Here is a 24,980-nt window from a genome sequence, read left to right as displayed (position 1 = left end):
AGTCCTAGGTGTGCAAGTTTCTCCACCAGGATCTCCGGGATAATGGTGTTGAAGGCTGAGCTGAAGTCCAGGAAGAGCATTCTGGCGTAGCTCCCCCGGTGATCCAGGTGTTTCAGCACGGTGTGAAGTGCTGTGTTTATGGCGTCGTCAGTGGAGCGGTTTGCCCTGTAGGCAAACTGGTGGGGGTCCAGTGTGAGTGGCAGGGAGTTTTTGATGTGCCGGGACACTAACCTCTCGAAGCACTTCATGACCACAGGCGTAAGAGCTATAGGCCTGTAGTCGTTGAGGCTTTCCACTGCTGACTTTTTGGGGATGGGAATGATGGTGGAAGTTTTGAGGCAACCACATGGTGTGTGTATGTTGTGTCCCTTATTCCAGGTAAATTGTTCCTGTTTTTTAATCCTTATTGTAATTATTTCTGTTTTCACAAATATATAAAAAGGATGATGTTGGTTAAAATTCAGATTGAAAAATATGTCGAGATGAATTCATTGTAAAACTTAAAACCACTATACGATCACTTGTTAAAAGTATCTTGTCAAAATGTATGTAACGGTTGATTTTCTGAACTATATTGAATGTCAACTGCAACGAAAACTGATATGCTTTCAGCAGTCTCCAGTGCGCTGCTAACGATGTTGAAAACCAGCGGAGGTGCTAACCACATGGTGTGTGTATGTTGTGTCGCTCATAGCAGTCTCCAGCTTGTGTTGACATAACTGAAATACAATTCTCATCATCCAGTCCAGCCTGAATGTGGATCCTTGGTGGGACGGCTACACCGCGGTTACATATGTATGAATGAGAAGGTTGCGTGCCCCATGTGTCTCTAAAATCCCAGCCTGCTATTGGTTAAAATCATATCCTATTGGTCATGTTGTATCCAAGGGGGCGACTGTACTACCAAACATCTTAAGTGGGCATAATACTCACCTGGGGGTAGGAGTACTTCACATACGTACCTTGCCATTCGGACAGGTGAACGTGTCCCACACTGTGATTATAAGCCTATAAAAGACATTATTAGAACCAGTACTTTTCCTCACATTTAAGAGCAGCGGTTCTCATCTATTTTCTGTCATGCTCCCCTTTCAGGAGAAAAAAATCCTCTTGCGCCCCCTCAAGGTCAAGGTTTATTTTTTGAAGTGATCATATCATTGATGGGGACAAAACAACGATTGCTGGATCTTGATGATAACATGTCCCCTCCATCTATTTCGCTAAAGACAAACTCAAGCGTCTTATCAGCTTGATTGGGTTGTTATGTCTTTAAGTGACAGTTTCATTTATTTGGCTTCATGCTGTCTGGTGCCAATGTTTTAAACATAGCAAGCGCACTGGTGTTCCTCCAAGGTGGCAGTGAAGTGCTACAGGAGGAGAATTTTGTTGATCTCTTTACCCCGTTTCTCTTTTTTTAATGTGGTCACTTGAGGGCCTGCTACACTTCATGTCTTAACTTCAGACTCAACGCTTACCAGCTCGGTAGCCTAGATGGTAGGGCGCTGGTTCAAGCCTCGGCCGAGTCATACCTAAATCTTACAACATTGGTACTCATTGCCTCCCTGCTTGGCGCTCGGCATTAAGGGTTGGAGTTGGGGGGTTTGGTCAACTAATGACTCCCAAGACAGCAGTTGGGTCTAAAATGGCGGCGCTCTGTGTGGCTGCGGCTGCATCGGCTCGCTACAGTTTTACTGCACGGGTCAGGTGTATCGACATTTCGTTCTGTGTGCATGGGTTCAAAGAATGACAATAAAAGTAAATTCTATTCTATTCTATTCTATACTGCGTGGAGGCTAGGTGTAAACAAAACAAGTTTGTTTTATTTCTTTTTTTACAGGTTGTGTTGCTTTCTTTCTTTGGTCTCTTGTCTTTCCTTTTGTCTCTCTCTTTCATACATCAGGTTTTGTTCCTTTTTTTTGTTTTGACGCTTTGTTGTTTTAAACACACCTGGGATCAAAAGGTCGCAAGTTCGATTCCCGGCTCCTCCGTGTTATATGACATATATATTTGATATATTTTTGCTGTATTTTTTTTTTATTTCACAGTGTTGTATTGTATACATTTCCTTGCTTTTCAAAAAAACTTGCATACACTTAAAATAAGAAAAACTTCAGTGAAACAATTTTTTTGCTACGTTCTACTTTTTTTTTTTTAATAATAACAAAAAACAAAATTATGTGATTATTACTTTAAGTGATATGTGTTATTAGCTCAGGAGGTAGAGCGCTCGTCTTGGGATCAAGAGGTGGCAGGTTCGATTCCCGACTCCTCCGTATTATATGACGAAGTGTCCTTGGGAAAGACACTGAATCCCTAATGCCCCCGATAAGCAGGTAGGCGTCTTGAATGGCTGATGGTGCTATCGGTGTGTGTGAATTGGTAGGTGTGAAGCACATTGTAAAGCGCTTTGGGAGATCTTCATTGACTAGAAAAGCGCTATATAAATGCAGACCAAAACAAAACACACCACCACTAAGAATGCTACTGCCCCCTAGTGTCGTGGAGGTGCAATTTCACTTTATTCTGGGAAAGTTAAAAAAAAAGTTCCCCGAAGTCAAACGCACCCGCGCCCCCCTTGAGGGAGCCTTGAGAACCACTGCTTTAGAGGAATATATTTACCAACACAACGAGTAGATAATTCCCAAAACAGCTCCTACTGCTCGGAAAGGCGTCGACAGACAGGCAAAAAAGGGAAAGTTCACAAGTCCCACTTCCAAAGCTCCGACCAGATAAACCACAGCTGAGAGAAAAAAAAACAAAGAGTGAACAACAGAGCGGGAATGGACAATAGATGGCGCTGTACCTCTGGCCCAGGGCGGCACGCTGAACGGAATGTAATGTTCCGAGAAAAGTAGCAAAACGCTGTAGGAGACGGCCCCAAAGGCGAAACCGTATGACCAGCGATTGCTCAGGCTGCCAATGGTGTCCAAAGGTCTGGTGAGGACAAGCAGACATAGTTTTTGTTATGACACCTTTAAAGTTTAAAGCACAAGTGAGTAATATTTGACCACTAGAGGGCACTGTTGTCTATTGCAAATGAAAACCGGTGTCAAATGATTACTGCCTAGCAGCTAGATGCCAGACAAATGTGGCGGAGACTACTAAGTATATATTCCTCGCTGTAAAAGAAATACATATTTCTCCACCTTTTAATGAAAATTAACATTGGTATGATAGTTTGTGTATTTTTAACTTCAATTCAAACAAATGTTTTGTTTTTTTACTGAATTAAATGGGTTTTTTTAAACTAGGAGACATTAAATATTACACACTTTCCCTTCAAATGCTTGAAGAAATGTGTAAAAAAAAATTATACACACACGTGTGTATGTATCATATATACAGTGGCTTGCAAAACTATTTGGCCCCCTTGAACTTTGTGACCTTTTGCCGCATTTCAGACTTCAAACATAAATATATCAAACTGTGATTTCTTGTGAAGACTCAACAATAAGTGGGACACAATCATGAAGTGGAACACACTTTATTGGATATTTAAAACTTTTTTAACAAATAAAAAACAAAAAAGTGGGTGTGTAAAATGATTCAGCCCCTTTATTTTCAGTGCAGAAAACTCTGTCCAGAAGTTTAGTGAGGATATCTGAATGATTCAATGTTGATCTAAATGACTAACAATGAGAAATGGAATCCACCTGTGTGTCATCAAGTCTCTGTATAAATGCACCTGCACTGTGATAGGCTCAGAGATCTGTTTAAAGCGCAGATAGCATCATGTAGAACGAGGAACACACCAGGCAGGTCTAAAATACTGTTGTGGAGAGGTTCAAAGTTGGATTTGGATACAAAAAGATTTCCCAAGCTTTAAACATCCCAAGGATCCCTGTGCAAGCAATAATATTGAAATGGAAGGCGTATCAGACCACTAAAAACTAAACTTTCAGCTGTAATCGCAGCAAAGGGTGGCGCTACAAAGTCAAGTCAAGTCACATTTATTTATATAGCCCTTAATCACAAAAATGTCTCAAAGGACTGCACAGGATTACAATGTCACAATTACCTGATCTTAAACCAACATGCGGGCAAGGAACAACTCAAAACCTCAGCGTGAGGAAAAAGAGAAACCTTGAGAAGGGACCTCACAAGTGGTAATTCCCCTTCCAGGATGACAGGGTGAATCACAATTAGCATTACTATACACAAGCATAGTAAACACTAGGTAACATGTTGAAAATATGTCCGGAAAGTGAATGACAGCAAGTATTAACTCAATGGGGCTGAATCATTTTGCACACACACTTTTTCGTTTTTTATTTGTTAAAAAAGTTTAATATATCCAATAAAGTGTGTTCCACCTTATGGATGTGTTCCTCTTATTGTTAATGCTTCACAAGGAATTAGTTTTGTATCTTGATGTTTGAAGTCTGAAATGTAGCAAAAAGGTCACTAAGTTCAAGGGACCAAATAGTTTCGCAAGCCACTGTGTGCGTGTGTATATATATATATATATATATATATATATATATCTATATACACACACACAAACGTATGACAATTAAATACAGATAATCTTTGGGTTGCTATGATTTTTTTAATCACTTCAGTAGACTATTTTTGTTCATAAAGTCCTGATAAAAAGTTTGTATATTGGTCATTTAATGACTCAAAAACTATTACAAATCGATGTTTTAGTGACCCAAGCGCAGACACACGAGGTGACTGACTAGAGTTTACTTGGGGCAGTGTCTAAAATAACATCTGCCCGGACGCCCGGGGCGTTCATCTTTTACGTCGGGCGTACAACTTACAAAACGTCTCCGCCCAGGTGGCCAACAACTTTTTCAAGAAAAAAAAAAAAATCTTTTTTTTTTTCCTCAAATCAAACGTTTGCTTTATTCCGATTTTGAAATCTTCGGTTTGGAAATTTCCATTCCTGGACTCTCCCGAGCGTTAGAAGTTCGTGCATTTGCATAGCATTTTCCAAAGTTGACGTGCAGAGAACACAAGTAAAATGGATAAGTGGTTAGAAATCAAGCCAAAACCTTGCCCCAGAAGAAAGATTCAAAAGAAGCTAACAAAATTGATGAGGCTACAAAACGTAAACGTGCATTAAAGCATCGTGGAAAGCGGAGTTCACGTGGCTTGTAGCAGACGAGGCAACGCAAACATTGGCTGAATGAAGATGAGTAAATCTAGGTACATACTGATGGCAGATGGAAAACAGCGATGTCATATACATGCAGTGAATGTTATAAGTAGATTTATAATAAACTTAATTTTAAAGTGTTGCTCTGTTCAATATTATGAATATCAACCCTTAATACTTTGCAACAATGGTTTTTTTCTGGAAAACTCTTGGCAGGTATACTCAGGGAGCATATCAGGAACATCAAGGCCAAACAACAATCAAGAAATTGTTGTTTCTTCTTGGAGGAAATACGAGATAAACGTTCCAAACTACGTTTGAATATTTCCGCCCGTGACGAACTTACACGACGATGCCGAAACGCCCTCGCAGGAACCGAAGTTTCTGATCGAGCGCCAGAGTTTTGGTTCTTTTCTGCAGGAACGACAGCACCGAGGCGATCAGCACCTGCGATACGGCAACAGATTGAGTTGCAGAAGATGACTTTGCTCATCCGGGTCAACAAACAGTGCAAGTTTAGGACGCCCGTGTGGTAAATATTGATCCTGGGTGCGTCTCAACAGAATTTTGCCACCCACTTCCATAAAATGGCCGACTTACAGCTGGGATGAGTGTGAGGTGCAGAAAGAGGTCGATCGATATTCCATTGTGACAGTCCTCCACGACAGCTTCCCTGGGGAGGGAGAGTACAAATATATAACTAGAGTAAATGTGGACTCATATTGACAGAAACTAAATGTACATAATGATAGATAAGAAGGGGGTGAGCAATTCTTTAGAGCAAGGGTGGGGAACCTATGGCTCACGAGCCAGATATGGCTCTTTTCCTGAGTACATAAGGCTCGGAGATAAAATGATACTCATTAAAGGATTTTATACATTTGACTATAAAGGATTTTATACGATTGACTCATAATGCAATGAAGATTTTCACTGAGTGGGCTTTAGTTCAATGTACAAGGTCAGGGCAGGCTGTTCGAAATGCATAATCTTTTGTCTAAGGAATTTTGATAACAGGACTCGTGGAGGCGAAGTTGTTTTGGGAAGCCAGACATCAAGGCGCTGTGTTGTGAGAACGATGGCCGCAAAACGACTGCTTGGCACGCCCATGGGAGGAGCCGAGACACCATCTTGCGGGGAGACGTGGGCCAATAAGAGAAAGCGACAGACTTCAACGTCACTTCGGCTTCGTCACTTTGACTATAAAGGATTTTATACGGTTGACTCGTAATGCAATGAAGATTTTCACTGAGTAGGCTTTAGTTCAATGACAGGTCAGGCTGTTCCAAATGCAAAATATTTTGTCTAGTTCTGTTGATAACAGGACTCTGATGGAGGACAGCAGGTGTTGTTTTGAGAAACCCCCGGCGTTGTTTTGAGTATTCCAGACATCGCGACGCTCTTCGACGAGATGGTGAAGCCCAAGGAGTCTTCCTTGGCACGCCCATGGGAGGAGTCAGCACGCCATTATGTGGGGAGAAGATAGGAGAGTGCTAAAATACTTGAGAAGAGGGCTTCCCAGAGACTCCAACGACACTAATTCGGCCGATGGAGTACACTTAGTTCTTCTGTTAGGGAAAATAAATCAGCCCCCGTGTGAAATGTCGACTTTCCTGGTAATTTTTTTCTCAAGAAACGAGGCCGCATAAATTGTTGGGTGAATGTAGGTTGTTATCTAAAACGTATCTTTTCAAGTCAAGCATAATTTTTTGGTGATTTCCATGGAAATTAGTACTGATCGAAAATCAATAATGAATAAAATCGTTTCTTGGGTTAGGAAATCAAATTCAATCGTCCAATTTTGGGCTAAAACGAGTCGAAAACCAACCAGACTATGTTTAACCCAATTTTTTTCATGATTGTTGTTAGAAGTTATGGACGGCAGATAACTTATTAGTAAAACTTTAATACTCATAAAACTTTTGCATCTTTTTTATTTTAGCCTAAATCAAAAATCAAAAATCAAAAATCAAAAAGCAAAGCAAAGCAAAGCAAAGCAAAGCAAAGCAAAGCAAAGCAAAGAAAAGAGAAAAGAAAAGAAGAGAATAGAATACAAGAGAAGAGAACAGAATAGACCTTTATTAACATTGTTACAAAATGGGTAGTGACAACGAAATTGGACGTGGCACTCCAGTTTCACATTTTACTGTGAGGATAGAAAGAAACAAAGAAGATAAAGATAATTTACACAATATTTACGCAAGAAGTGTGGGCATGTAGAGGCAGAAGATATTTACCAATGGTATATTTTTGGATTTTTAAAATGTGTTACTTTTACATAGTGGAATCCCTATCTAGAAGTCGCCACCATGTTTGACTGGCATCTTGCTGCTACACTGCGCTCTTAGCACTGGTTTTCGTTTGTGTTAGACAATACATTACCATTTAGTGGTCAAATTTTATACACTGGGCCTTTAACCCAAAAATATCGAACATTTAAACGTCATTGTTAAGTGCTCATACATGAACAATTGTTTAAATCAATAAACAAAATTCTTTAAACCGTGCGGTACTTACTCAGCAATCATCGATAGATCGTCCATTTGGAGTAGTTGTTATTTATAAGAGTTTAAAAAATATCTATTTTTTAAATTTTCCTCACGAGAAAGAAATAGACTGCGGATAACTTTCACTTCTGTATTTCGCAGTTTCGCGCACGTGACTCCGACAGGTGAACTTTGACTTCAGAATGACCCGCTCGCTCTCGGCCCCGCCCCTCTCACACATACACGCATGCGCACTCACACTATCGATTAGAAACACAGAATTATTTCACAGTTACGACTTTAATAGCTGACATTTTTAACTAAGATATTTTTTTTAATGATATTCATATTCCATGGTCATTTTTCGTGGGCTCCTTTGCCGACGTCAATCACTTTCAGCGCCTCAATGCCGGCAGGGGCCGCTGTGGGCAATTAAAACCTTTTCCCCGGTTGTCCTGTAGAGGGGGAAAAAACCGTTTGATTAATAAAAAAAAAAAAGGAATAATTAATAATATAAATGGAATAATGAGAATAAAATCATCTCTTAGGATAAAATGTACTTGTGAGGTTGCTCTCAACCAGTTTACCTGAACTGCTTTCAACTTTGACCACTAGAGGTCAGTAAAGTAAACAAATAGTGCTTGATATCATTCATTCATTCATTTGTTCGTTCGTTCAATCATTTCTTCAGTCATTTATTCATTCATCCGCCAAACAGCTTCATCCTTGCGAAGAAAAGACAAATTTAATTAAAAATGCGTAAAAATACAAATAAATCCAAATAATTGTAATTTAAAAAACTATTTATTGCAATTAAATCAAAACAAATTAAAATAAACTAAGAATGATCAAAATATTTAAAATAAATCTCTTAAAATTATAATCCATTGAAAATATATTCATTTCTATATAATTAAATCAAACAAGCAAAGATACATTCGAATAAATTAAATTCAAATAATACGATATATTACATTAAAATCATCCATTCATCCATACATTATCTGCAAATCAATTCCCTTTAAAAATATCAGATTAGAAATCAAAATAAATAAACTGAGGAATAAATCAAATGAAAAGAATGGGTATGCAATTAAAATAGAGTAATTATATCAAAATAATTTTTAATTAAATGAATAAGGTAAAAAACAATTAAATTAAAAACAACTAAATTAAAATAGATTAAAGTAAAACAGCTTAGATCAAAATGGAACATCAAAATGAGCTACATTACAAATTTAAATTAAATGAAATCAAACAAACGCATTACAATTACATCTACTCAATTCATATTCATTTCAACAAAACAAAAACTACAGCATGGACTCTGATACTCACTGTACGAAGAGACACAGTTTGCAAAGGTTGTCATAAGTCTTGCCATTAGTACCGCAAACTGGTTTGTAGATTTCCGTGCAGCCGAATGGTTCATTTATTACTGGACAAAAATCCTGACACCCCCAAAAAATACAAATAAAAAAAAAATTAAAAAAAGAAGGAGAAATAGATTAAAAATTGCCGCTCAGTTTCTCCAAGAATAACAATAAATATAATAGATATAAAATGGTGATTGCTGGTTTTATTCCTCTCGTTGATGCAATTAAATCAAAACAGTTTGTTCCTATTATGTTCTAAGATGTTAATTACATAATATGAACAATTTGCTATTTGTTCCCAAAAAAGTATTCCCCATTTCAAGAAAAATATGTATCCCCATCACTTCACCTCTCTCAGAAAAGCCTTTGTATCTGAAAGAAAACATAATTTACATGAACCTTTTAAAACAAAACTGCATTAACAGCTCATGTATTCCAAAACTTGTTTCACCTGCAAGCAAAAAAACGAGTACAAGCCCCGCAAGAAGAACTTTCCCGGTCATGATGAAGTAATAATGGCTTAAGTCACACTGTCAATACTGTTTATATCAACGAGCACAACTCGTGTGCAGGAAAAGGCCGGGGTCACCCAGCCCCGGTCACGTTCTCACTTCAGCGATAAGAGCATTTTCTTTTGCACCCAAGAAAAATCAATCAAATGTCTGAAACTCGTGACAAAAAGTTAGCAGACACCATTCTTCACAACTTGAAACACAATAAGACGACAAATCCCCCCCCAAAAAACAAAAAGAACAATTATTGCAAAGTATTGAGGATTGATAATCAGATTATATAACAGAACAACACTTTATGATTTATAACATTCATTGCATGTATATGACATCGCTGTTTTCCATCTGCCATCAGTATGTACCTGTCAGGAACCAGAACAGACTCTCGGATCCAATAGCGTTAGTTTCAGAATAGTTTTTATTTGAAAGAGTTGTTGGAGCTGGCTTGGGACGTCGGCGCTTGTTGGTCGTCAGGCTCTTCGGGCGGAATGGCAGCTCCGTGACGGATAGACGGAATGTGCAGCTTAGCGGGTAAATCGATGGCCGGGGCCGGAGAGTAGGTCGCAAAACGTGGAACGGAAACAGGTCAAAAACGGGAGGCAGGCATGAATCAGGCAAGAGAAGTCGTGGGTACCTTGTAGTCTGGAGAAACACTAAGGGATACGAAGAGTACACTCGAACGTTCATCTCTGGACGCAGACCGCTTAAGTGGAGAACGTCAGCCAATCAGGAAGTGCGCTCCAGCGCGCCAAACGATTGCCCCAGGTGACTTCACTTAGGCAATCACGACAGTACCTGGATTCACTCATCTTCATTAATGCAATGTTTGCCTTGCCTCGTCTGCTACAAGCCACGTGAACTCCTCTTTCCATGATGATTTTAATGTACGTTTACGTTTTGTAGCGTCATCAATTTTGTTAGCTTCTTTTGAATCCTTCTTCTGGGGCTGAGGTTTTGTCTTCATTCCTAACCCCTTATCCATTTTTTCTTGTGTTCTCTGTGCGTCTACTTTTTTAAGATTTGTCAATTTAATAGCGCTCTTACTCGTGATATTGCGGTAAGACGTTTTCCATTGTGTGAAGTCATTACGCACAAACCATATTTCGTTTTGCTATTGTTGATCGCCATGTTGTTTTGAATGGAGCCGTGTTCTTGTTTTGCTTGATGTTGAGGAATAAAGATGTTCTTAAAGGCTGAACCACAATGTCCTGCTTATCTTCTCACGCATAAGGAAACTGTACACTCTGACTTATCCTTGACAACTTTGGAAAATTATATTTAAATGCGCGAGCTTATAACGCTTGGGAAAGTCCGAAAGGACGAAGTTATTCGATGTCTTCTAACCGGCTGCCAAGTATGCAAATTGCTAAATGAACCGAAATTCCGAAAATTCCAAATCGAACAAAGATTTTGAAATTGGAATAAAGCAAACGTTTGATTTTAAAAGAAAACTTTTGATTATTTTTTTTCTTGAAAAAGTTGTTGGCCACCCGGGCAGAGACGTTGTGAAAGTTGTACGCCGACGTAAGAGATGCATGCATCGGGCGCAGGGTTGGGTAGGGTTACTTTAACTTGATTACTTTCAATTACTTTTGGATTACTCCAATACCAAATATGCTAATAATAGACAAAAGAAACTAAATATGAATAAAATGACTAAATTTTGTGCAAGCTTGGGGAGTAACGGAACACATGGAACGGCAAAAATGATGTTGGCAAGCTGTTTGGATTTATTTTCATATTGTTTCTCTCGCATTTTATGTTCGTTTTGCCGGAGATCAAAGAGATCAAAGCCAGGAGAGAAAGCTTACCACGTGTTGTGAGTCATAATATTATTCATATTTAGTTTCTTTTGTCTTTTATTAGCATATTTGGTATTGGAGTAATCCAAAAGTAATTGAAAGTAATCCAGTTAAAGTAACCCTACCCAACCCTGATCGGGCGTCCGGGCAGACGTTATTTCAGACACTGGTGTCATTCAAAACTATGCAAGGATTTGCCACTCTCATATCTTTCAGATTTCATGTCCCCCAATGTTCCTGCTTTCAGCCTTTGCTCTGAAAATTTTGGTCTACTTGTGATCCCAAGAGCCAAGAAGAACTCATGTGCGTCTCAATGTTTCTTCATTTTCCTTATGTTGAGTTTTTTTGAGTTTTTCCTTGCCCTCCTGTAGGTTTTTTGATCAGGGGATGGTGTCATAATAGTCTGTAATCTGTACAGCTCTTTGAGACTTATTGTGATTGCCTTTTACACAAACTTCTTCAAATAAACATCCGTTCTCGTAAAAAGGAAGGACAACATGGGCTCAAAAGGACAAAGGGTCTATGTTCAAAAAATATTCTGGGATTTTCTTGGATTTCTATAGATCCAAATAGCTTTTGTAACTAATTTAAATAAATGCCTTATATAATATATCAAAACACAGACACAAGTCAAGTCAATCGACTTTTATTATTCAAGAATAATATATTCATACATATTTTCTCGATTTTTAGTTTTCCTTCACTTTCCGACACGCTTAACGGGACATTCTCCAAATTGAGCGATGTTTATTGTCTCTTGAGATAATCTGCAGGAAGAGAGGAAAAAACATTTTGAGGCTCAATTGAAATTGTTTTGGCTTTAACTTATGAAATATTTTCTAGGAACAAACCTTTTTTGACAAATACTCGCACACACACACATACACACACACACTACTAAAAGATTAAAACACTTTTAACAGAAAAAACGAAATACTATCATATACGTGATTAAGAGCTATAGAAATAAATATGACTTGACGTATGGATTACTAAAAAACAAACACAAAATAGCAGGTAAAGAATAAAACAGATACCAGTAAACTTAAAACATTTAAAAAATGGACTCAAATCAACACAATTAAAATTGTGTCATTTAAAAGAAATATATACCTGTATATATAAAAAATAAGACAAGAATAAACTAAAAAGAAAAAAAATGATAATATACAATATACAGGTATATTAAAAAAATCGATATGAAATAAATGCAAATAAAATTTGAAAAAACAAAATGGTTATGTATATATGTCCCCTGCCCACTGCCCGATGATTGCTGGGATGGGCTCCAGCAGCCCCGCGACCCTACTGAGGATAAGCGGTGCAGCTAATGAGATGAGATGAGATATATATATATATATATATATATATATATATATATATATACAATTAATAAAAACTTCAAAATGAACTGAATAGAAATTAATTCAAATCAAAACTTTATTGAAAAACAAAAATACAGATGTATAAAATGAAAAATGTATTCAATTCAATAAAATTAATTAATATTAAAGAAAACAGGTACAAATCAGATAAACAAAAATAAAACAAATTAAAATTCATTCATATAATATGTATATATATATATATATATATATATATATATATATATATATATATATATATATATATATATATATACAAACTTAAAATAACGATATAAATAACTTTAAATTGAAAAAAATCAAATAAACTTCATTTATATCAATTTGAAGAAAATAATAAAAAGTAAAAATAAATTAGAAAAATGAAAAAAAAAATTGTATTTAAATATACAATACATTAAAAAATGAAATTTAGAAAATTAGGCAAAAATAAACAATACATAGAACCGAAATATAATTCATAGAGACAAATAATTATGATACGAAAATTGAAATTGAACGAATAAATGAAAATGAAAAACTCACTGAATGTATGAACAAAGCGCACACTCGCTCCCGTAAGTCTTGCCATCGGTTCCGCACACCGGATTGTAAATCTGCGTGCAGGCGAAGGGTTCGTTGGTCACGGGGCACTCCGGCTGAGGAAAAATGACGGAAAAAACATCCATCAATCAGTAAAACCAGAAAAAAATACCTTTGTATTCTCATGAATAAACCGTCTCATATACTCATGAGACCAAGGAGCAAATTTTTGCAAAAAAATACATTGTATTTTACACAATAAGATTCTTTTGTACAGTAAATACTTACTTTGTAGGTAAGCTGTTTCACAAACGCCTCAGTGCCTGTGCAAAAAGTTGAAAATCACAGTTAGTCTCTTATTTCTATTCTATTTAGAACTTATTTTCCTACATTCCGATCTGGATACTGCTTTTTTCCCTACTTTTTGCAATTTTCCACTACTTTTTCAGTTGTTTTTACAAATATTTACTACTTTTCAGGACTTTTCTCATACTTTTCAACGCTAATGTGTTACAATGAATCAGTACTTTTTCCATACTATGAACTTTATTTCCCCACACATTTCTTTACTCATTACTCGCTAATATTTCCATACTTTTTATGATTTTTACTACTTTTCCGTACTATATTGTACTTTTTCATTACTTTTCAGGGTGTTTCACATACTTCTACTTCCTTCTCAGTGCTTTTAACACATTTGTATTACTCTTCAGTACTTTTTACATGTATTTTTCTACTTTGGAGTGTCTTTCTTGACTTTTTTCCATACTTTTTGCAATTTTCCACTACTTTTTCACTTGTTTTTGCAAATATTTACTACTTTGCAGTACTTTCCCCATACTTTTCAGGACTTTTCAACGCTAATGTGTTACAATGAATCAGTACTTTTTCCATACTATGAACTATTTTTTTCCACACATTTCTTTACTCATCACTCGCTAATATTTCCACACTTTTTATGATTTATACTACTTTTCCGTACTATATTGTACTTTTTTATTACTTTTCAGGGTGTTTCACATACTTCTACTTCCTTCTCAGTGCTTTTCACACATTTGTATTACTCTTCAGTACTTTTTACATGTATTTTTCTACTTTGGAGTGTCTTTCTTGACTTTTTTCCATACTTTTTGCAATTTTCCACTACTTTTTCAGTTGTTTTTGCAAATATTTACTACTTTGCAGTACTTTCCCCATACTTTTCAGGACTTTTCTCATACTTTTCAACGCCAATGTGTTACAATAAATCAGTACTTTTTCCATACTATGAACTATTTTTTTTCCACACATTTCTTTACTCATTACCCGCTAATATTTCCATACTTTTTATGATTTTTACTACTTTTCCGTACTATATTGTACTTTTTCATTACTTTTCAGGATGTTTCACATACTTCTACTTCCTTCTCAGTGCTTTTCACACATTTGTATTACTCTTCAGTACTTTTTACATGTATTTTTCTACTTTGGAGTGTCTTTCTTGATTTTCACTACTTTTTTCCATACTTTTTGCAATTTTCCACTACTTTTTCAGTTGTTTTTACAAATATTTACTACTTTGCAGTACTTTCACCATACTTTTCAGGACTTTTCTCATACTTTTCAACACTAATGTGTTACAATGAATCAGTACTTTTTCCATACTATGAACTTTATTTCCCCACACATTTCTTTACTCATTACTTGCTAATTTTTCCATACTTGTTATGATTTATACTACTTTTCCGTACTATATTGTACTTTCTTATTACTTTTCAGGGTGTTTCACATACTTCTACTTCCTTCTCAGTGCTTTTCACACATTTGTATTACTCTTCAGTACTTTTTACATGTATTTTTCTACTTTGGAGTGTCTTTCTTGACTTTTTTCCATACTTTTTGTAATTTTCCACTACTTTTTCACTTGTTTTTGCAAATATTTACTACTTTGCAGTACTTTCACCATACTTTTCAGGACTTTTCTCATACTTTTCAACGCTAATGTGTTACAATGAATCAGTACTTTTTCCATACTATGAACTATTTTTTTCCACACATTTCTTTACTCATTACTCGCTAATATTTCCATACTTTTTATGATTTATACTACTTTTCCATACTATATTGTACTTTTTTATTACTTTTCAGGGTGTTTCACATACTTCTACTTCCTTCTCAGTGCTTTTCACACATTTGTATTACTCTTCAGTACTTTTTACATGTATTTTTCTACTTTGGAGTGTCTTTCTTGACTTTTCACTACTTTTTTCCATACTTTTTGCAATTTTCCACTACTTTTTCAGTTGTTTTTGCAAATATTTACTACTTTGCAGTACTTTCCCCATACTTTTCAGGACTTTTCTCATACTTTTCAACGCCAATGTGTTACAATGAATCAGTACTTTTTCCATACTATGAACTTTTTTTTCCACACATTTCTTCACTCATTACTCGCTAATTTTTCCATACTTTTTATGATTTATACTACTTTTCCATACTATATTGTACTTTTACATTACTTTTCAGGATGTTTCACATACTTCTACTTCCTTCTCAGTGCTTTTCACAAATTTGTATTACTCTTCAGTACTTTTTACATGTATTTTTCTACTTTGGAGTGTCTTTCTTGATTTTCACTACTTTTTTCCATACTTTTCTCAATTTCCTTTTACAAAATTTTCTGTCATTTTTTTCAAATGTTTCCCAATTTTGACTACTTTGCAGTCATTTTCCTCATACGCTTCTCTTTTTTATTATTCAGTACTTTTTCCTTACGTTCAATTTGAGTATTTTTCAATAGTTTTTCAGTCATTTGACGGGTTTACCTGCAACGAAGCCAATGAACAAAAGTCCCAGGAGAAGAAGCCGGCCAGTCATGACGAACCTTTCCAGACGAAAACTTCAACGACAATGTCAAACCGAGGACCGTTTCTATTTATTGGCATCAGATCGTCGCTGATCAATAAACACACGCTGGGGCGGTCGACTCGCACCTTGAAACGTTTTGACCTCGTGCCGTTTTAGTGTCGTTGAGAGATTGGCTCTCTTCCTTTTTTGTCAGCCCGTCAAACGAACTTCCGCCCCACAAGACGTGGGTTCAGACCAATGTTCCCTGTAATTTTCCTTACGGGTCTGAGCGTTCACACAAAGTCGGTGAGCAACGCTTGAAACAACAGTGAGCAACAGCAATCCCAAGTGTGGCAACTAAGTCATTATCAAACATGTCCAAAACTTGACATTTTGCTGAGTTTCCGTCAAAATGATTTTTCTCTTTTGAATGAATTGACTCATGTACTATTGAAAATGTCGTTTGTTCTTACAATTCTTTCACAAGATATCCATTTCTTTTTATTTCCTGATATATTTTGTCGCATAATATTAACATTTTTGGGGGCTTATTTAGTCGGTTGCAAGATACAGAACTGTACTTAATCACATTTTTTAGTGGAAGTACAATGTTGGCCACAAGATTCACTTGATATAATTGGAAATTATTTGAATGCAACACAAACTTTTTCTTCTTTTTTCCGTGTTTTTTTTTCATTTTTTTAAAATTCCTTTAAAAAAATCTCATTGTGTTTATTTTTTCCGAGCTGTTAGTTTTTTCTTTTTGTTCTCTATTTACTTTTTTCCTACATTTCTTTCTTTTCTTTTTTTCTGGCTTTTTCCTAAAATTTTCCTTTTTTTTCTCTTCCTTTTGTTTCTTTTTTTCTCAGCTTTTCATTACTTTTTCATTTTGGTATTTTTTTTCTTTTTTGTTCTATTCCCCCCTTCCTTTAAGTCATTTTGTGCATCATTTTACATCATATTTGGTCATGTTGGGATTAAAGAAGCAAAAACAACCTGAAGAGCCGTTTAGGACCCGAAAGAGCCGGTTCCTTTTAGTGAGCCGAGCCGAAGAAGCCGGTTCTCAACAAACTCTACTAACTTTACTCAACTTCGTTCTACTTCGACTCGACTTCAAAATACCGCATTTAGGACACAACGTCAGGGGAACCCGTGTATTTTTACCTCCATGCACTGTAACTTTGACTCAAGTCGCTTCTTAATTAATAATTTTGAGCCCTGATTTTTGTGCGCTGGCTAGATTTTCTTGTGCGCTGAGAATGTGCGAGCAGTGCGCAATTGCGCACACGCGTAGCTTAGAAGGAACACTGGTTCTGACACGGTCAAGTCAAGTCAAGTCAAATTTATTTATATAGCCCTTAATCACAAAAATGTCTCAAAGGACTGCACAGGATTACAATGACACAATTACCTAATCTTAAACCAACACGCCGGCAAGGAACAACTCAAAAACCCTAGTCTGAGGAAAAAGAGAAACCATGAGAAGGGACCTCACAAGTGGTAATCCCCCTTTCAGGATGACCAGGGTGAATTACATTTAGCATTACAATTGATTTGATTGATTGATTATTGCTCCAGCGAAGGTCGGGGGGTCCCGTCCCTGTGCGTTGAGCCGACCAGATGAACCAGGTTTTTCCAATGCTGGCGGTCTTGTGCCAGCTGTTCTGCATCCTCTACAGCAACTCCGTGTTGTTGGAGGTCGCCCGCAACGACGTCGAGCCATCGAGTGCGGGGTTTCCCTCGTGGTCGTCTCCAGCCTGCTGCCTTTGGGTCAAACTGGAGAATGGCTCGTGTCGGATGGTCTGGTGGAAGACGAAGGACATGGCCAAACCAGCGGGTGCGGCGTTGTGCGACCAAGGAAGATGCTCGGGGCTGGCACGTGCGGGCTCTAAGCTCTTTATTGGAGACCTGATGTTCTCGATGGTTCTGAGAGCCCTGCTATCAAAACCGTCGATTCTTGTGGCCAGGGTGTCGTTCAGGGGCCATGTTTCTGAGCCATAAAGCAGGATAGAGAGTACGGCGAGGTTGTAAATGCGGAGCTTCGTCTTGCGTGCGATGGTCTGGTGCCGCCAGAGTGGTTTCCAGAGAGACTGCAGAGCAGATGCTGCCAGGGCTCTTCTGCGGAGAATCTCTGGTTTTAGGTCCCCATTGTGTGTCACCATGGACCCCAGATACACAAAGCTCTTGACAGGCTCTACGATGTCGCTACCAATTTGGATGGGAGGTGGATCTGGTCCATCACCAACATACATGAACTTGGTTTTCGTCCAACTCACTTGGAGGCCAAGCCGCGCTGCCTCTTCGCTGTAAATGCCCAGAGCGTCTTTCAGCTGGCTGTAGGAAGTGCTGAGCATGATGGTGTCGTCAGCATACTCCAGGTCAGTCAGGTGGTAGTTGCCGAAAGACACTCCGGGGATGCGCTCACTAACCCTGAACATCAGATGGTCGATGATGCAATTAAAAAGGTCGGGAGCAGCCACGCAGCCTTGACGAACGCCGCTGGAGATAGTAAACCAGTCGGAATCAATGCCGTTGATACGGACACAGCTCTCTGCGTTGCTGTAGAGTAGCTTGAACAGGGCTATGATCTTGGGTGGTGCTCCGAGAGCTTGGAGGATGTTCCACAGTGAAGAGTGGCAGACGGTGTCAAAGACGGCCTTCAGATCAATGAATCCAATATATAGATGGCGATCTTTACGGAATTCACGGGTCTTCTCTATCAGCAAACGGACGGCAGAGATGTGGTCCGTTGTGGAGCGGTTGGGCATAAAGCCAACCTGCTGGGGATGGCGGCAGCTTCTGATTGCTGGAAGGGCACGGCTGAGCAAGATCCTGGTAAAGACCTTGCCCGGGATGGAGAGTAAGGTTATACCTCTGTGATTTCCACAGACAAGCCTGTCACCCTTGCATTTCCAGAAGGGCATGATGACTCCTCTGGTCCAGTCGGTGGGCAGCTGCTCCGATTCCCACACCTGGTTGAATAGGCAGGTTAGCCACTCCACCATGCCATCACCGCCGGCCTTGAGCATCTCGCCGGTAATGGCACAGATGCTTTCTTTGTGTTCAGCTTCTTCAGAGCAGCTCTCACTTCCTCGGGTGTTACAGGGTCTGTGCAGCAGGCGTCGCTAGGAGGTGCTGTGTTTGCAGCCACTAGGAGGGTGGGATCAGCCGGGATGGTGCTGTGCTGCAAGAGGAGGCTAAAGTGCTCCTTCCAGCGCGCGAGACAGTTGGCTTCTGTCATGATGAGGTTGCCGTCTGAGTCTTTTACCAGGGCTGTCTTTATGTGTGGGCCGCTACGGGCTTGGCGTAGTAGACTGAATACGCGGCTCATGTTGTTGTTGTTGGCCGCGGACTCAAGCTGTTGGGCTTCTGCCTGCCAAAACCTCTCCCTATCTTCAGCAATGGCCACATTGCGCAGGCGGTTCAGTCTCCGATACTCCGTGAGGTCGCCTCGGAGCCGGGCCTCACGCCGCTGGTCTATGATGTTTAGTGTCCTCTCTGATATCCAGGGCTTTCTCGGGGAGGATCGCGGGCGTCCGAGGACATTGTGAGCAGACTGGAGGACACTTTCCTTGAAGGCCGCCCAGTCTGTCAGCTTGTCAGGAGCCAGGGCATCGAGAGTGCGGCGGATGGAACAACTGAAGTCTCTGGCGATGTTGGGGTCGCTGAGTCGGGAGGAGTCGGGGCGAGGCAGAGTCTTGTGCTGGTTGGCTCGGAGCTTTAGCTTGAGCTGGGCCACCAGCAGACGATGGTCTGTGTTGCCAAGCTGTGCTCCTCTGAACACCCGGCAGTTGGTTACAAACGACTTCCAGCGTCGTGATATCAGGATGTGGTCCAATGCCTTCCTGGTTCTGCCATCTGGGCTGTACCACGTCCAGTGATGGATGCATTTCCGGGGAAACCAGGTGTCAGCAACACAAAGGTTGTTGGTTGTTGGTGGCAGAGGAGGCGGTTGCCATTGTCGTTTGTTGTGCTGTCAACGAAGGTGGTGCCGACAGGTGAGCCGGGGGGCCGATCATTGCTGGATAGAGTGGCGTTGGCATCAGTGAGGATGATGGTGACGTCGTGTGGTGGGGCTTGGTCGACAGCCTGGTGGAGTTGGTCAAAGAACGCGTCCTTCGCATCCTCATCAGCGACATCAGTGGGGGCGTAGGCGACGATCACTGTCATCTTGCCGTGATGGTGGAGGAAGCGAGCAGACAGTAGTCTGTCGCTTATTGGTGTCCAGCTGATGAGGGACCTCCGGAGGGCTTTTGGAATGGCGAGAGCCACACCGTAAAGGCCGGTCCGACTCTCGGGGCCACTCCAGATGTAGCAATGGTTGCCAGCTGTTGTTTCACCATTGCCTTGCCATCGTACTTCACAGAGCCCTGCCAGGGTGATGTTATAGCGACAGAGCTCTCGGGACAGCAGGGTGGCAGCTCCGGGGCGAAGGAGTGTCTGGACATTCCAGGTGGCGACACGGGTCTTACGACGAAGGTCGATCCGTACTCGTTGGTCGGGGGCAGGCTGGGGTCCGTTACCGTGTTGGTCAGTCCGGCTTCTTTCTCTGGTCAGTTTCGTAACAAAGGGGGTTTTCTCCTGGGTGAGTTGTTAGCCCTCCGCAGGTCGGTTGGTGGGGGCTGCCACGCTGGGGTCTTTGTTTGTCTGGAACCTACCCCGGAGACCGGCCCGCCATGGGTGACCCTACCAGGAGCAAACTCCCGACGGTATCGCTCTCCAGGGTCACTGGAACACGCAAGCCCCCTCGCCGCATCAAGGCCAGACCCATCCGAGGGGGAGCATTACAATACACAAACATAACAAACACTAGGTAACATGTTGAAAATTGGTTCGGAAAGTGCATGACAGCAGCGACGCCCCCAGCCTATAAACTAGTCCAGAAAGTCTATGACGGCCACGACGCAGCTTCCCATCTCTGCCAGCTGGTCCATGTAGACGTTCACATGCTTCAGGTCAAACGCTAGTCCGCTGACTCATCTCCAATCGTCCTTCTCCTTCGTATCACCACTAGGCAGGCAGTCGGAAAAAGACAGGACAATACAGAATATGAGGTGGGCATCAATCATAAGCTTTGGAATAGAAGTGTGTCTTAAGCCTTGATTGAAAAACTTCCATTGAGGCTGCAGATCTTATCTCCGGAGGCAGGGCATTCCATAGCCCGGTCCTGTTTTCCTGTTGATGTCTTCAGTCCGGCATTGTTATTTTTTTGTCCTGTTTAAATTCAGGTTCCAGTTTTCTCTCATCTCATCTCATTAGCTGCACCACTTATCCTCAGTAGGGTCGCGGGGGTGCTGGAGCCCATCCCAGCAATCATCAGGCAGTGGGCAGGGGACACCCTGAACTGGTCGCCAGCCAACCGCAGGGCACCAGGGGACAGACAACTCGCTCGCTCAGTCACACCTAGGGACAATTTGGACCGGCCAATTCACCTTGAAACGCATGTCTTTGGAATGTGGGAGGAGACCGGAGTGCCCGGAGGAAACCCACGCAAGCACGGGGAAACATACAAACTCCGCACAGGAAGTCCGGTAGCTGGATTTGAACCCACACAGGAGGTTCCCAAGACCGCACACGCGCTAACCACTGCGCCACCGTGCTGCCCGGTTCCATTTTTGTTTCTATTTTGGTCCTGTTTATTATTTTCTCCAGTTTTGGTTCACGTCTAGTTTGTCCTGTTTCGATATCCTGTTTCATTATCAATCTTGTCCGTCCCTTCCTGTCCAGTATCGACCCCATCTGTCCGATATCAACTCAGGCAATTGGAATCCATACCTGTCAACCTGTACGTTTATACCGTACAAAATATGTTTATTATGCATTTTAAGACTTGTACCACGTACAAGAAAATCTGTACTGAAAAAAGCAAATTTGTCAATGATGGGTACCATCCGGAATACACCGACTATCACGAAACGGCAAATCAATCAAGTCAAACGAGTTCACCGCGGTAGCCTCTACCTCTGTATTTTTTTTCGTTGCAAACGAAGCGAGCGGTTTGATGCTACTGTGCGCATGCATCTGCCACCTCGGGTTTCATGTGGTAGTTATGTAGTGAAAGGAAGTCCGTCTCTTTTTAGGGAACCAGATTTTTTGGCTTAACTCAATAAAGAGAGCCGGCTCTCAAACGGCTCACTTGCTTTGATGCGTTATATGAAGAAATTATGATGTTGTATAAAGAAGTTAAGGAAAAAAAAGAAAGTATAAAAGGAGAGAATGATAAAAGACAGGTTTGTGGTTATCCCTTTAATCAGTATATTATGTATGAAGTATGAAGAGAGAAAGAAAGAAAGTCAGAAGGAGAGAAAAGAGAAAAAGAAAGCGCGAAGGGTATGAAGAGAGAAAGAAAGAAAGGCAGAAACTAAGAAAGAAAGGTAGAAAGAAAGGCAGAGAGAAAGAAAGAAAAAAAGACAGAAAGAAAGAAAAAAAGAAAGAGAGAAAAGAAAGCGCGAAGGGTATGAAGAGACAAAAAGAAAGGCAGAAAGGCAGAAAGAAAGACAAAAAGAGAGAGAGAGAGAGAGAGAACTAAATACAAGTACAGTGTCTTTGTGAGAGGCACCTGGCTTTGACAACATCAAGTTGCCATATTTCAACCAGCAGCTTGTTTTTCTCTTGCGCTTCTCTGAGTGTGGTCTCGCGGGCCGGATTCAATCCCTTAGCGGGCCGGATCTGGCCCGCGGGCCGCCTGTTTGACACCTGTGGTGTAAGATTATTTTGTATTTAGTAAGGGAAAATACGACAGTTTGTAAGGGCATGGAGCCCTGGAGCGCGACAGGTATGGGAATCGGTCTCGTCGGTCTCTGGCTTCCTGTCCTTCCACGCCAGACCGGCTTCCTAACGTACATGACTCCCCAATTACCGTAAAATAAAAGGCTTGTGTGAAAACGTCACGCGATTGGGTCCTGTTTCTGTTCTGGTTCTGACAATTAGAGGTCCTTGTAGCTTAGAATGAAGTTGGATCATGTAAATTAGGCGTGTCGGATTGCGGTCCCTATTTAATTTCAGAGTGTTATAAAAAACAGCAAGTCTCCAGCCCAGGGGTGTCCAAACTTTTTAGAAAGCGGGGGTCCAAATTTGGTCAGCGGAAAATGCGCGAGGGCCGACTCTTCAGCCTGGCATTTTTTGAACAGTCTTAAATAAAAAAGAAATTCAATTGAATTCATTAAATTCAAAGCAGTATGACAATTGAGGAAAGCCTGTTTTCAGCCATAGCTCCCTCTAGAGTTTGTTTGCTGTGGTGAGTTGGTTCAGATGTACAGCCACATTTATTCGACTGTTGAAATAAAGAATTGGTTAACACGTTCGATGCCAAACACAGAAATAGTTTTTCACATCGTTTGTGAATAAATGTCTTGTTCTTAGAAAAGTACATCTACTTAACATCACTGATTTGGGCTCCGGTGTTTAAAGGGCCAGCGTACATTATATAGAGGCTCCAAGTGGTGTCAAAATGCTAACAAGGGGAAACTGGCCATTTTGTGAAGGTAGCTCATCCAGATGCAGCTTGTAGACACTTACCACACAGCTGAGCCCTAAATGGTAAAAGGTAAAGAGGTTCTGGCATGTTCCAACTGGTTTTCTTCCCCCACTGTTTCCTCCTCTAGCCACATATGTTAGTCACTTGGCTGCATGCTACAGTTTGCCAATAAATTGTATTGTTTGTAGAATAGAATAGAATAGACCTTTATTGTCATTGATACAACATGGGATATATTGTGACAACGAAATTGGACGTGGCACTCCAGGTCCACATTTTACATTGAGGATAAGGAAACAAAGAGATAAAGGAACAAAGAAGATGTTTGAATTGTCCTTGTTGTATAGGCTTTGGTTTCACCTCCCATAGAGTTTGATACAAGCAAACGTGATCGATTTTGTAATTCAGGCACCAGGCATTTTTTTGTCTCCGGGTTCCTTCTCTCGCCACTCAGCTACAAGCCATGGCTCGGCGCTAGCCATTGTTATTGTTAGCAGTTCCTGCAAGTGAATGACAAAACTGTTTACCCTTCACAGTTTCCTTCTCTAGCAACTTGGTTGTATGATATGGGTATTGTTAACTGCTACTTGTAAATAAAACTGCAGTCTCTACTTCCCTTTCCAGTAGCTTCACCCGCTAGTCGTTAAAGTTAGCTATTTACACCAGCTCTGAACAACTCCAGGTATTTGCTCTTTTCAGCTGCACCAGCTGTATCTAGCAGAGCCCTGCATGTGATAGTCACCACGTCCCGTGATTCAGACAGATGGTGCCCGTTTTTCAACGTTTCCTTCTCTAGCCACTTGGCTGCAGGCTACAGTTTCCCACTAGATGCTATTGTTTGTATCACTTTTCACAGATGTGGATACAAGCAAATGTGACTGAGTCAGTAATTCTGACATTTATTTTCTCCAGTTTCCTTCTCTCGCCACTCGGCTACAAGCCATGGCTGGACGCTGTTATTTTAGCCTACCCCGCAAGTGACGGAGTTCCATTAATCACATTTAACACTTCTCTTCACCGTTTCCTTCTCTAGCCATTATGTTAGCCACTTGGTTGTACGATGGTTATTGTTTTTGACTACTTGTAAATAAACCTTGCTCTTTGCAGCCTTTCCAGTAGCTTCACCCGCTAGCCGTTAAAGTTAGCCACTTACTCCAGCTCTGAACAACTCCAGGTATTTGCTCTTTTCAACTGCTCCAGGTGTATCTAGCAGAGCCCTCCATGTGATCGGCACCCATTCTTTTGATTCAGACAGCTGGTCCCTGTTTTTCACCGTTTCCTTCTCAAGCCAATCCTGTTTTTAGAAGCTTTACCTGCTAGCTGTTAAAAAATAGCCACTTACCAAATTCTGAGTATTTGCTCTTTTCGGCCTCTTTGGTGGTAGAGCGACGTTCTGCATGCATCAGAGTCCCGCGAATCAGAAATCTGGTGCCTTGTCCACAGTTTCCTTCTCTAGCCACTCAGGTTGGCAGGCTATGGCTGGCCACTAG

At 40.4% G+C, this 24,980-nt stretch overlaps 2 protein-coding genes and 1 long non-coding RNA gene across 3 annotated transcripts in view; all 3 read right to left on the bottom strand.

Moving 5' to 3' along the window:
• Positions 1–7,764, bottom strand: part of stra6l (STRA6-like) — a 29,907-nt gene extending 22,143 nt beyond the window's left edge. Inside the window, exons 1-6 of the mRNA XM_088341493.1 lie at positions 7,622–7,764; positions 5,705–5,777; positions 5,451–5,551; positions 2,804–2,934; positions 2,620–2,740; positions 963–1,008 (exon numbers count right to left, since the gene is read on the bottom strand). Coding sequence (XP_088197619.1) covers positions 963–1,008; positions 2,620–2,740; positions 2,804–2,934; positions 5,451–5,551; positions 5,705–5,777; positions 7,622–7,647 — 498 coding nt within the window. The 5' untranslated portion in view covers positions 7,648–7,764. The remainder of the gene's footprint in view (positions 1–962; positions 1,009–2,619; positions 2,741–2,803; positions 2,935–5,450; positions 5,552–5,704; positions 5,778–7,621) is intronic.
• A 113-nt stretch (positions 7,765–7,877) lies between these two features.
• LOC148360628 (uncharacterized) lies at positions 7,878–9,481 on the bottom strand. The gene is made up of 4 exons (XR_015851192.1): positions 9,418–9,481; positions 9,316–9,338; positions 8,929–9,041; positions 7,878–8,045 (listed from the first exon to the last, which is right to left on the bottom strand). It is a non-coding gene; the product is annotated as an uncharacterized LOC148360628 (long non-coding RNA).
• Positions 9,482–11,910: 2,429 nt separating this feature from the next.
• On the bottom strand, positions 11,911–16,207 carry LOC148360627 (serine protease inhibitor Kazal-type 1-like). The gene is made up of 4 exons (XM_088343004.1): positions 15,992–16,207; positions 13,476–13,510; positions 13,191–13,303; positions 11,911–12,047 (listed from the first exon to the last, which is right to left on the bottom strand). The coding sequence occupies exons 1-4, from the start codon at positions 16,041–16,043 to the stop codon at positions 11,981–11,983; spliced, it is 267 nt and encodes an 88-aa protein (XP_088199130.1). The 5' UTR covers positions 16,044–16,207; the 3' UTR covers positions 11,911–11,980.
• Between the last annotated feature and the right edge of the window lie 8,773 nt (positions 16,208–24,980).

Source organism: Urocampus carinirostris, chromosome 8 (assembly GCF_059441175.1).
Source record: "Urocampus carinirostris isolate Australia breed hairy pipefish chromosome 8, RoL_Ucar_1.0, whole genome shotgun sequence".
In the NCBI taxonomy this organism is placed as follows: domain Eukaryota; kingdom Metazoa; phylum Chordata; class Actinopteri; order Syngnathiformes; family Syngnathidae; genus Urocampus; species Urocampus carinirostris.
This window is presented reverse-complemented; position numbering and strand designations above follow the sequence as displayed.

What these genes read in the sequence shown, in the direction of transcription:
- LOC148360627 (XM_088343004.1), bottom strand. Translation starts at nt 16,043, where the DNA reads ATGACTGGCCGGCTTCTTCTCCTGGGACTTTTGTTCATTGGCTTCGTT. An exon ending in GTTCATTGGCTTCGTTGCAG is followed by an intron (nt 13,511 to 15,991) that starts GTAAACCCGTCA and finishes CTTTTTGCACAG; the next exon opens with GCACTGAGGCGTTTGTGAAA. An exon ending in TGAAACAGCTTACCTACAAA is followed by an intron (nt 13,304 to 13,475) that starts GTAAGTATTTAC and finishes ATTTTTCCTCAG; the next exon opens with CCGGAGTGCCCCGTGACCAA.